Below are 13556 nucleotides of genomic sequence, written 5' to 3'. Positions count from 1 at the left end.
AATCTGCACTGACCTCAAATGTTACTGGGTTCCCATCACAACAGAGGGGATTATAAAAAGAAGAGGGGAAGGAGGAAAAGTAGTAACAGAAAAAATGAAAATTAACGAGCAGACATATCCTTCCTTCCCCGTGTTATCAACTGTTGGTTTTGGGGACTCTGTGTGTGTGTGGAGCAGTGCAGAACAGGAACGTTTCTGCCATATCATTATCTGAGCAGTTTCAGGATCCCAATTATTCAAAAGTATTCTGGCAAACAGGACATGGGTCTGAAGTCCAGGGGCTTATGGGAACTCCCCTGGTGCTTGTGGCAGTCCATCCCTTCTACCACAGATACCTGAGGGGCTGCAAGATCAACTTTTATCGTGGCCCAGTCCTCACTGCTGCAGGGAAGTTTGCAGTGTGATGCAGGAGGGTGCATGAAACCACTGGTACTGATAGTTCTGTCCATACCATTTATACAGCCACCACTCAGATCTCCAGCGTAGATGTGGTGCAGGAGAGAGCAGCTAGTGCAAACCCTTCCTTTCTTCATTCATTTGTGTGCCTTGCTCAAAAAGCTTTGAAACATTTGTAATAATTTCATTGTGTCAAGCTGTGGCTGGTGGGACCTCAGAATCATAGCTTGCCATTATCTGCTGTGAAAAGCAGAAGGAGGAAAGAAACTCCAAGGGGCAATTATAAAGCAAAGTAATCACTAATGTTTAATAAAATCTTGGGATACTAATCAGAGCTGTTGTTGCAACAGTATGCACCAGGGTGTCATCCTTAATCAACAGTACTAAAAGAATGAGTTGCTTTTTAAAGAAATATATAACTTTTAAAATAAATACAATAAGTGGGAGCTTCTGTTCAGGAAATCCAGTAGCACATTATGGCAGAATCCTGAAAAATGTCTCTTAGGAGTTCACTTCCTTGGGTTTAGTGCCATAAATAGTTACCTTTTCTTGTGGTTTGGAACAAGCCTTAAGTACTGGTGCTGATGAGTGGCAGGGGAAGTTCTGTTTTCTCATATAATCCTTTGTACATTCAGAAGACAGAAGAACCAACAGGCAAATATGGGACTTCACTAGCATCCTTTTATTTCACAGAGTATTCTCTTAATGTTAGCAATAAAGTCTGCCTGCCTTTTGACCTTTTATTTGCCTGGCTGCTAGAGTTCTAGTTGCTACTAATAAATAGCTTTCCACTGCTTTTCACTGAAAGATTTACATTTGCTCAGTTTTTTCTACCTTAGCCTCTCAGCTACTCAGTGTGCAGTAAGTTGTGATGAATTTTCTGGTTATTCATAGCCCTGGCTAAACTGGGAATCGTCATGTGGTCAGTGCTGTGCAGGTGTCACTGTGCTGATTGGATTAATGTTAGCATGGAGGGTAATTTATGGAGCAATAAGTAAATCACAGAAAAACTCTGTGACAAGCCATTTGTCACCTTGTTGTAAGGAAATTCTATTGTATAGTTGCAAAAGAATAAATGCACCACTTTAGACTACAGAGAACATGAGAGTCCTGTTCAGGCTTGACAGTATGCCTTTATATCCTCATTTGAGAAGTGTTATATTCAAAGAGGTTAAACTCCGCATGAGTTAAGACTTACTAGAAGGACACAGAAATACACACTAGAGTAACCAATACAGGAGAGCGTGGGAGTCTTTTTATTAAAATGTTAAACCAGAATTTGTCAGCCTCTTCTACAAGAATATTGGCTAATCCTACTCAGTAAACTCAATTCAAAGTTAAAAGTAGTAAAATTTGAAGTAAAAGTTTTGGGTAAAGTCACTCTTCAGTATATTTTGCCTCATGTTAATGGGAATCTGCATTTTAAATATAGGCAGTTAATGCACATAAACCTGATTTGCTGTGAATCAAACAGCAACTTAACAAACTGGTGACAACCAGTGAACTTGTGACCCTAATAAAGGCAACAACAGTTTTGCTGTTAGTCCAAGGTGATAAGGATTTAATCCCATGAGTATTAATTCCATGTAATTTTTCTTTAGCCATTGTTCCTCCTCTGTAAGAAAGCTGAACTATGACCTTTTAAGAAAACATCCATAAGGCTCCACTTTCCGCTTTTTTCAGGCAAGCACACTAGTGAAAATTTTACACCAGTAGTTTTAGGTGTACAGGCAGTGCTATTAAAACCCCCACAACTTCAGTTGCATAGGACACATTATTTTATTGCCAAACCATTCTTCAGTTTCCTCCCTTCTTTTATCACAGATTTCATTCCAAAATATAATATTATTACCATCCAATTGGCTATATTTAAATGTCTTTGTCACAGAGGAATCCAAGTGAAGCTGGTTTCTGTCTACTTTTTAATTTCTTGACAATTTCTGCATTTAAGATGCCTTGTCTGTGGCATCACATAGTATTACCTGTGCCTTGGTTTTACATTGCCTTGCACATCTTTGTTCATAGTATCCCTGTACAGTAATTAAGGGGCTGTCTGATTTTATGCATATTGGTACTGATGGGAGAGGCCAGGGAAAGACAACAAGAGAACACGATCTGCTCATTTAAGTAAAACACAGAATGTGCATACACAAGTGTTACTTCTGCAATGTTTAGGACCACTGATATTGCTGTTCCTTCTAGTAGGAAGGGAAGGAGAGGCCAGCAGAGACCTCCAAGGTCCAGTTCTGCTTTTATTTGTTTGTTGGCATGAAGCTGAAAGGCTGCCATAACGTCTATGATTAAGTCAGGCAAACAGCAGAGGACATCTGATCCCATTTAGTATGAAGCTGTTTGGAAAACACACATTCTGCAAGGAGCTCTGAGAACTCTGGAAGTATCTGGGGTGTTGAGGTACAGATTTTTTTTCCTCATAAAATAAGTTTCTCATTTTTGACCTTCTATGGTCTCTGCTGCAGCCCACAGATTCAGCAAAGCTGTCGTGTCTAGGCAAGTTTTGCTAGTAGTGGAGTACAGTTAGTGCTTTCAAACATCCAAAGTGTTCATCCCTGAATCATTCTGCCAGACAGTGGCACCACTCCTCCCCTCCACTTCCCTTTTGCCCAGAAAATGGAAATCCATGAAGCCCAACCCCAGTGCACGCCTCGTGGCAGCTTCAGTGTCGGGGGGACCTTGAGAGAGTCCACACTGCAGTGTCCTGGCCAGTTAGTTGGTGCTGCCAGGTAGTAACTGTAAAGCCTGCCTCCCCAACTTGAACATGGCATTGCCCTTAAAACAATGAGCTGTTTCAGCCGAGCTGAAGAAAAAAGAGCTGATTATCTACTTGCTTAGCCATTAGCAACAGTCAAAAGTGGGAAGAAATCAAAGTCCTGGATGCAGACTCCCCCGAGTTTTGTGGAAATATAGGTCTTGATCTAAGCTGTGTGGCTTGGGCCTGTCTTTAGTAACAGTCCTAGCAGTTCATCAAGTTACTGCATGTTCTGTGCAACCCCCTCAGGAGTAATGGGCAAGCCTGCAAGCCATATTGCAAATTATTGATTTTGTCTTTCTCTTCATATAGATGAATGATGTTCTGCTGTACACGTATCCCCAGAAGGATGGCAAATACCGACTGAAAAACACCTTGGCTGTGTCAGGCATGAAGGTAATGCCTCATCTGTATTATAGGCTGGAATTAAAGCTGTACAGTGGGCTGTTAGTGCTTTCCTGGTTTATGTCTTATATCCAGCTGAGGGCAAGGGGAGGGAGGGGACGGACCTGTTATCAGAGGATTCCCTTGCCTCTTACAGGAGATAGAAGGAAAAATAATATAAAGCAAACATATAAAAGATTATAAGTCTGTGACTTAGTATGACAGCCATATTCAGGCTGCATAAATAATACAAGCCAAAATCAGATTTACCAACTGATTATGAAACTGGAGACAGAAAAGATTTATTATCCCATTTTATCTATTCTTCTCTTCGTATCTCCAGCCAATACATGGTTGTTCCCTACAATACACTCACTAGGGCTTGGTCTGCCTGGTTTTAAACTCCTGCCACTCAAAAATTTACATAGCTTTCATTTGCCTGGTTTTCCTGTGCCCTTCAACTATTTTCATCAAAAGCATTAATGTGTTCAAAAGTGAGTAGCCAGCTTTATAGGAAAAAGGTATATTGGGAGCTATTGCATGTAATGATATAAACACAGTCTTGTCTTCCGTAAATTTCTAAATTGCAGTGTACAGAAACTGGACTTAATTGTCCTTTTCATACATTTTTTCCCTAAGCATCCATCAGCACCAGTACCTCTGCAACAGGAGATACTGGGCTGGAGAGGTCTCTGCTTCTTACCTAGCCATCTATTACATGCCTCCTGCCAAGAACCTTTGTAACTGCTCTATAGCTAATATGCCAAGTTCTATTTATGTGAAGAAAGACTTGAAGTGTCAAGTCAGGAGTTTGGGGAGCTAGGAAACATGAAAGATGAGAATTACTAATCATTAATTCCAGCGGAATGACACAGGTGGGTTGAGGTGTTGTGAAAAGTTGGAAGGCTGGTCACCCTAGAGACCTGATAGACTAACTCACTATAGGTTCCCAGCTGGGGTAGGAATTGCCAAGACGCTCTATCACTGAGTGAAAAGGAATTGTAGAGAAGATACTTGTTAGGGTATGTTTGAAACACTGAGTCACTGGCATAATAGATGCTTGTCAGTAAGAGCGTATCAGTAGTGTGAAGGTATGTTTCTCCTAAGTGGCTGTTGCTATTACCAGGCAAATAATTCACTGCATGGCAGGGAAAAGTTTTTAGCTGAGCTGTAGCTTTTCTTTTTTGCTCTTTAAGACCCTTGCTGCACACAGGCATTCACTGAACTGAAGTGCTTCACTGTATAATGTCTGCATGTCAGAAAGAAAGATATTTACATTCGTTCCAAGAACAGCCAAAACTTTTGCCCAAAATGCTCTGATGCTTGTCAGACTAAACATCCACTAAGCTTGTCATATTAAAACTGAATCCTGATGGATACTTTATCCTAACCTTTATAGTTGGATTAAATGACTTCTTTCCTTTAGCACCACCACCAAATTGAAATAGAGAGCATTCCTCATTACACCAGCAACACAGAAGAAGAAGAAAACCCTACCTGACCATCTCTTTGCATTGAAATAGGAAACAGATGGACATCATGGACCCATATGCATTGAGACTTGGATTGTGGACTGGTTACAGTCAGTTTAACTCATGTCTACATTCTTGTTCATGGCATTTGTTCCTAGGTCAGCCGCCCAGTGATAGAAAAAGCCCAAAACGTCCTGAAGATTGAATGTGATGAATGTTGCCTGACCCTGTCAGCAAGGTACTGTCCCCAAACAGCCACGGCAGAAGATGTTACACTCTGGAGCCATGTCTCTACATTAGTCTAACCAATACCCAAAGCTTAACTTGTGTCTCATTCTTTTTTATCTCAATTTGAGCTTGTGCTCTTGTGACAGACAATGGCCGAGTTCTAGATCACACAATAAAGATATTCATTGTAAATGTGAAGCTTATAAAATGTAACTAATTCAACTCATATACTGAGTAAAGAAGTCAGCTCTTGATAACGTCTTAAAGAGAAAGGAAAGATAAAGAAGTCTGTTACTAAGAAGCCTGAGTCTTCTCCATTATCGTTCATGCTTTTCCCTTGTGACACTAAGTTCCTTGTTGAACTCCCTTTTGTGAGTTCACTTGTTACCTCATCCCACTAGGGTTGCAAAACTGCTGGAGAAAATAGTAATTAGGTAATACTATGCAATAGATATAAAAGCATTTAATAATGCTTAAATGACAAAGACAAAATTAAACCTCACTGGCAACCTCATGGGACTTTCTAATAAAAGCAATATTACTAATGAGTTCATGTAGTGCTGGTACAGATTACAAATGGGAGTCAGAATCACAAGCTAATGCCAAAAAGAGACTGTAGGTCAGTTTCTGAACAGAAGATAGCAGCATACTGGTTTTTTTTTTTCATGCTTCTAGCCCAAAATTATCCTGTAAATCTACCTAAAACTACAGTAGAAAGGGGGCTAGCATGATTTTTGGGTGTAGTTTACTACAAAAGACATAACACACTAGCAGCGCTATTAAAATTAAGACTTGCGAATAATGAGGTCTTCGATGCTTTTAAGTACTGACTTTCCCATCATCAGTCCACATTTGCAGCATGGATGGAAACACAGCAGACTTCCCTAAATTATGTTGTGGAACAGGACAGGGAGGACCTATTCAGAATCAGAATCTGGATCTCTCATTCTTCCGAGAGCACTTGCCATCTATGGGATGCTCAGAAACCTGTGAAAGCCTGTATGTCTAATTCCTTTTGTAACCAGCAAATGAGAAAAAGTCTGAGACTTTCTTAGAGCTGTGCACTCATCACAACCTTCAAAATATACACACAGTAACTTCTGAACTACCCGCTGCCAGTTACAAAAGCAGGATGTGTACAGTCCTTCGGTATTGTAGAGGGGAAATAACTGCTGCATGTCCCCCTTATTCAGGGCAGCTGAAGCTGGCATCCCTAGTGAGAAGCTCGGGAGTTGTGCTTGCATTATTATGTTGTTTCTTTGCCTTTTGTATTCGTATCAAGCTTGTGCTTGGTTAGCCCAAACAAAGCATTTGAGGCCACTGCAAGCTCTATTTCTTTGGTAGGAGATAGAACCAGGGCCTGAAATTAAGGTCGCCCTTCTGATAACAGCCAGACTTGTATCAAAGCACCGGGACAGATGCCTTTTCCCTTCCTTGTGCTACTTATTCTGGGAGCAATCTGCCATAAGTCACCCAAGAACACTTTTCGCCTTCCCTTTCTGTACTGGCTGGCAGAGCTGATGAGACACACATTGGACAGCATGCTCTCCCAGCCCCACCGCACAGCATCCTTGGCCTGCCACACTCACCAAAAGGAGCAGCAAAGAGAAAAGTATCAGAAGGTTTCAAGAGTCCCTAAAGACACTATCATTTACTGCTTACACCAAGGTGCTGCAAGGCTGCACCGAAGGCTAGTTGTTAACAACCACAACCCAAACCTCAGTGTCTTTAGACTTGTGTGAGATGAGGGACTAAAGGCAGTAGAACAAGGATGACCAGAGCTCAGAAGTCAGCATGGCTGTATGAGCAGATGGCACTTAACGTCTCCTGCTGAAAATACCTGGCTCACCCGAGGAGCTGTGTTATTGGCTTGCAGTGAGCTGGTAACAGATCTGAGCACAGAGCCTTTATGGAGAAGGCTCATACTGCTCTTATGCCTTTATTTGAATTTCAAAAACGTTCTTGGACACAGGGGTAACCACGTGGTGCCCATTTAAAACACTAAAGCATTGGGAGAACACAGTCAGTGTCAGCTCCTAAAAGGCTAATTCATAGTGACAGCAATAGCCTGCAACAAAATCCCATCCCAGTCCAGTTTCTGGGTTGCATGGATGTCCCTTGCTGTCCAGGAGACTGCAATGACAATTTGACTCTCTCTTTCTATTTGCTCAAGGAAGAATATATGAGCTAACATCGATAACTGATAATTTAGCACAAAAGGTGTAGCCCAAAAATCACACAAGGACCAAATGTGACAATGGTGAGTCAAGGTCCGAGCTTCTCTGAGCCTCAGAGGTTAAGCAAAAATTCCTCTGAGCTTTCATGCAATGAAATAGCTAATTAAGAATAGGCCAGGGCCAATTGACATAATTTATCTTACTCATCAGCAGACCAGTGTTATTCCCACATTTAGACACTAATAACCTGTGATTACTGCCTAGAGATGCCTAATGGAGTGGAGAAGAGGTTAAAGGGGCCAGTTAGATATCAGGTTTTTAATAGCAGATTGTCCTTCTTATCTGTCTTTCCCAAAGTGGCTTTACTTTACATCACTATATACCCCATGATTTCCTTCACTTTTTAAAATCATATCTTAATTCTCAAGTGAAGAGAATTTCCAAGAAAGAATTAGGAAGAGAAAGGTTGAAGCCAGAATTTCTTTTAGTGCTTTGCAGGCTTCCAACATGATTTGTCTGGAAGATATAGACATCTTCAGATTTCTAAGAAAATGTAATTTTATGGGACTTTTAGTAGTAATAACATCACACCGGTAGTGGGGCTCTTGCCAGAGATGATCACCTGTAATATAGCCCTTTGGCTTGCCTATAGACACACTCTCATTTCTGTTCCAATTTCTGCTTCAGGTTCACTGAATTTTATAGAGGCTGGTGTTTTTCAGACAGGGGCTGGTGCTCATAGTGCACAGGGATGCTAAGTCAGAGATCATTGATAAAATCTGGCATTTCCTCTCTTTCTGTGCCTTTTATTTTTTAAGACCACAAAAGACAAATTGTTCTCATATGTCTTGTTTGGTGGCCTTCATGAGGACAGTGAGGAAATCACAGCTGAACAGCAGCTGGCAGTGATGCCACTGCTAATTTTTACAAGTAGTCTAGTGGGTAGCTTTAATGTGAGTGGCTCACGTGGCTCAGGAGGGAAGACCAACTAAGTCGCATTCCCTCCTGTGACTGGTGCTGGGAACAGCTGGAGCTGTGCATGGTTTCAGAGGGACGGGAAGCTCCCAGTTTGAAGTCACAGCAGGGAAGCCAGCTAACACAGGCAGGACCACTTATGGCTGTAACAGAGCAAATGCAACTGGGAAGTAACAGGTACTAAGAGCCCTGCTGCTTCTCTGGGATAGCTGGACTGGCAGAGAAGTGCAAAGTGCTCACTGTTCTGCCTTGTGCAAAGGGGGCATCTAGGGGCCAGTCTGGAGAACTACTGGCCCTCCAACTGCGGCGAGAGGGAATGCAGAACTTCCTTCCCAAACTGCTGTCCAGGCCCTTTGCCAAGAAACCAGAGATTATCTGTGATGGAGCTAGACAAAAATGAAAGCATTCACATCTCTGCTGTGGGTGACAGATGTCTGCATTTCCCAGCACATAGATCATCTATGCATCCCTCTGCAGAGATGAGCCTAAACATCCTTACTCCGGGCTACCCATGCCAACACTACATGCACTAGAGTGCCTAAAAGCTAGGACAGATGTGACAAAAAGAGACATTTCATATTGTCTGATGTGATCTAGGGTTGAGCGGATTATAGCAAAGTCAGAGACTACTTTGAAAACTTTTCTAGGCATTCAGTTCCTTCTCAGTCACAGCCCTAACCATGGATCTACACTAATCATCCCGCTGAGTATGTCTAACAGTCAATTTTGTTCCTTGTTAGAATATTAGCAGTTTAATGCAGTACTAGGGAAAAGCAAACATTTATAAAAGGAAGCTTTTCTCCTCTGGTCCAGAAACAGCTTGTTTCAGCCCGTGCTGTGCGTGGCATTGACTGCTCTGCTGTATTTCATTCCACAGCTCTTGCTCGGAAAGGGATGACTGGTACAGCTGCATCAGCAGACACATCCCAGACGACTACAAAGTTCACAACACTTCCACTTTCCACAGTGGCGTGGAGGTAAAAGGAAGACAAATCTTTCAGTGCTTGAAAGGGGAGGGAGGAAGGAAGAGTAAGAGAGAGAGAGGAAAGGAGGAGAGTTATAAAATGCAGAACTCCTTGTGGCAAGTTTTTACTATTTTCATTAAAACCTGTATGCCAAGCTTAAACAATAAAGCTCATCACAGCTCATGGGTCCCCACTGAAATGTTAATCAAACTCTGTACTCTGTGGTCTTTGCTTAAATAGGAGCAAAGCAGAATGTGCACAAGGAGAAATTTGATTTTTCTGTGTTTAAATCCTATTTGCCTGCATAAGTCTGACTTACTCATAGGAAACTTTGCTAACAAACAGTCCAAAATCACAAGAGCTTGCGCTACGTGTGCCAAACCCTAAGATGCTGAGGACCAACAGTGTGGAATCCATAATACTTTGGTGCTAAAACTGAAGTCACACAGCTTTACAGCACAGCTTATTCAATTGGGTTGGGTTCCACATTGACTATGGTTTCCTGGGCTTGGAGTAAATGCACCTGTACAACACTGCAATGTGGTGCATTCCAAGAAATAAGAACAGTGAATACATTTTCTAAAGCTGTATATGTATATTTAGATCAGCCATAGAAAGTATGGATCAGAATTGGATTGGGGGAGATGGTAAATTAATCTTGGGGTTTACTGTTTTCTGTACTCTCTCCTTCCTCATCATAGAACTGTTCCAAGGTGCAATGACGTAAACAGCTCAAGCCCTTTTCAATTGTAAACCATCAAGATTTTTATGGATATTATTTCAAGAGCTGTTAATAAAAAGATGGCTTTAACTCATGGTCTTACTCGCAATTTGCATATGAAATGAATCGCATCCTGGTCTGATGTGGAAAAGTGTCAGTGCTACATGGATTTTTATGTATTGTGACTCTGGGTTTAACAGTACAGTACATACTAGTTGGCCATTGTCTTTCAGTACTGAAGCAGCTGTATCTCCTGAGGTGCATTAGCCATAAGAAAATTTGGGGATTGTAGCAGGTGAAGGTAGACTGAAATGAGAGGAGAATTGTATGTGATGAAGCAGGGCTGACTGAGTGGAGTTTGGAAGTATGGATGCTTCTTCATTTGTTCTTGTTTGATTTTAAGCTAAGGGAAAAGCTTGGAATACCCTTGGGTGAGAGGCCTCCTACTTTGGTACCTGTGTCTCATGTCATGATGTGCATGAACTGCGGCTGTGACTTTACCCTCACTTTGAGGCGACATCATTGCCATGCCTGCGGGAAGGTAAGAGCTGTACAAACTTCTCAGGGAGACTTTGTTCAAACCTCTAAGATACTGGCTCACACCACTGTAGCCTCTGCAACATCAAGACCAGAATTTGATTACTCACAGAACTTGTTAGTGCTTTGCTAGATTAGATAATTAGCTTTGTAATGATTCTATAGAACAACAGTAACCTTCCCTTGAGGGTCGAATTAATCCCCAACGGCTTGCTGCTGAGTCTGGCCATTATATCTGATATACAGGCAGCTCCAGAGACAATGAAGCAACACACTAAAAGTGTAGGCTCTGTGCTGGGGCAGAGTGGTAGCACATCCAGTCCATGTCCTGTCCTTAATAACAGCTGTTAAAATTATTTTCCAAGAAAACTGAAGAAACTCAGCTGTAGAGCATGATTTGGTCAGTGACCAAAGGGGAAGTTTCCTCTGATCCATGCTGCTGCCTTTTGCCCTGAAGCCCAGGGGATCTCTAGGCTTTCTTGGGTTTGCTCCAGAGATTTTATACGCATAAACTTGCAGTCCTGATTTAAGTAATGGCTGTCTTTTAGCCTCAGTGACATTTTTTTTATCAAACTACCAGTAACTTTTGCTAGCATGAATAAGTGTTTACTTATTTTCTTTCTAATTTCACAGAGAAAATCAATCTGTAACTACACAGGGACAGCAGGAACATGCAAACTTGCTTGAGAAAACAGTGTCCCTAACAAAGCTGTGAAAACAGAAGTAATATTTAAGTGGTCTTTCTGTGATTCACTAGTACGGAAGGCAGACGTTCCTGGGGAGATGGGCACAGCAATGGAATGCAACTAAATAAAATGAGCAATTCTGCTTGGCTTACAACAGTGTAAACCTATAACAATCACATTTCAGTCAGTAAAGTTACCTTGACTGGCACAGTTTTAGGAAAGAGTCACATTTGGTCCACTATCCATCTTCCTCTCCCAGCCAGCTCAGAGGATTTGTTTTGTATGAGCATATATAAAGATTTAAATCATATTTATATGTTTCTCTCCTTGCTGGAACAGATTGTATGTCGAAATTGTTCAAGAAACAAGTACCCTATGAAGTACCTCAAAGATCAAGCAGCCAAAGTCTGTGATAGCTGCTATGTGGAACTTAAGAAAAGAGGTAAGACTCCCTCATTCTTGGTACTACTGACAAACCAATTTCCTGCCCTTATAACAGGATCTGCCTACCTAATGCTGAACATAAAAATAAAAAACAGCTATGGAGGAGGCATTGTGTTTTCCTTAGTCATCTGCATTTGTGTATTGTGTGTCTCTTACCCTAGTCTGGTATGTCTTGATTCACCTATTTCCCCCTGCCCTTTCTGAATTTCCTTATCTTGCAGAGCGGCCACTTAGTGTGAGCTTCCCTCCAACTTCATCCAGGTGTTCAAGCAGTGCCTTCTCTGTCTTTCACAATATTCATTATTCATCTTTTAAGAAACAGAAGAAGATTCCTTCAGCTCTTATGGAGGTAGGATCCAGCTGCCTGAGAAAGGCAAGGAAATGTAGAGAACTCTGTGCTCCTACCTCAACAGCTATGTTTATAATTTATTGTGTGCAGTGGGCTCAGCCTGTGTCCTGGTCTACTTTCATCATGCAATCATTTTTTTTTCCTGTCTTTCATAATATTGTTTAAAATACAAAATGCTCTGAGCTCTGAAGATACCACAGAAGCTTCTTGAGCCCACTAAGAAACCCAGTTCAAGCAGTGTAATTTGCTGAGCAGTCTGTGAAGTCTTTAGAAAACCACAGCTTCAAGAAACTAGATAGGACAGCAAGGCAGATCAGAGACAGTGACAAAAATCAACAGACCTTGGCACACTGTTGATTCGTTAGCTTCTTATGACAAGACCCTTTCTTCTGAAATCTTTCTTCGATTTCAAAAGAAATAAAATACCACTAGGAAATAGACTCTAGTCCTTGGCAATCAATTCAGGAGCATACATGTCTAATTAGGCACTTTCCCTCCAGCTGAACCCAAAGAATTTCAAACCAAATGGGTAAAATATTGATCCCATCAACATAAACAGATCAAACTTCCACCAGTTTCAATGGGGGCAGGATATCTCCAGCTATGTTAGTTTTCTTTCCAGGAACAAGGTGCCAATCATGTTGATGTAGTCTAGGTAGCAAAGTTGCCCATCGAACTCAAGCACAGTAAGGTATTCCCCTTTTACTGAAACCAGCAGGTATTTGTCATTGTATTAAAGAGAACAGGGTGCAGCATCTTGCTGAACTCACCGTACAGTCCAGACACTGGAATTTATAAGGTTTGTTGGTGCTGAAGTGAAACCAAGCCAAAGATACAAACACACAAACTGAATGCTGAAAGAACCATGGGGCAAAATTTCAGCCCCACCAGGAAAAAAATGAATTGCTTTTGTCTCCACGAGGAGGCAGCACATGGTCATTAACAGGAACTGTCTCACAATAACATTGCTCTATTGCTTTTTTCTTATTTGCTTTATCCAGGTCCTGGAACATTGCTGTTCCATTTCAAAGTACTGCTATATTACTGCTCAGCTGTCTCCTCTGTCAGTGCTGGATTTGAATCTCAGCCCTTTGTTTCTAAATCCAATACTATCGCAGTTTATTACTGTAAATAATAATATACACTGCATTGTGTGTGTGTGTGTATGTAGTTACATATACTCAAAATCTGTATCTTTAAGAATATTAAGCCCTTAGATCTCCAAATACTTCTGTGAGGGGAATAACTCTTCTCAGAAATATTATTTCACAAATGAAACCAAGTCATAGACAAGTGATTAACATGAATTGATGGAAACCCTTTGCAAAGTCCTAAATATACCTGCATCTTAAAAGTGTTCAGCCACAAGACTGCAATTCCCTTTTGGAAGCATGTACTTTTAATGTAAAAAAAACCACAGACCTGGGAAAATGGACAAATTCAGCTTCTCAGAAC

General features: G+C 41.3%; 1 protein-coding gene across 2 annotated transcripts in view; it reads left to right on the top strand.

Moving 5' to 3' along the window:
- FGD5 (FYVE, RhoGEF and PH domain containing 5) overlaps positions 1-13556 on the top strand; it is a 92929-nt gene that overhangs the window by 74173 nt on the left and 5200 nt on the right. For both annotated transcript variants that reach the window (XM_069866033.1, XM_069866032.1), the window contains exons 13-18: positions 3476-3559; positions 5178-5257; positions 9277-9376; positions 10489-10626; positions 11648-11750; positions 11974-12101. In XM_069866033.1, coding sequence (XP_069722134.1) covers positions 3476-3559; positions 5178-5257; positions 9277-9376; positions 10489-10626; positions 11648-11750; positions 11974-12101 — 633 coding nt within the window. The remainder of the gene's footprint in view (positions 1-3475; positions 3560-5177; positions 5258-9276; positions 9377-10488; positions 10627-11647; positions 11751-11973; positions 12102-13556) is intronic.

Source organism: Phaenicophaeus curvirostris, chromosome 11 (genome assembly GCF_032191515.1).
Source record: "Phaenicophaeus curvirostris isolate KB17595 chromosome 11, BPBGC_Pcur_1.0, whole genome shotgun sequence".
Taxonomy (NCBI): Eukaryota; Metazoa; Chordata; class Aves; order Cuculiformes; family Cuculidae; genus Phaenicophaeus; species Phaenicophaeus curvirostris.
Note: the sequence above shows the minus strand (reverse complement) of the source record. Positions and strands in the feature narration are given on the sequence as shown.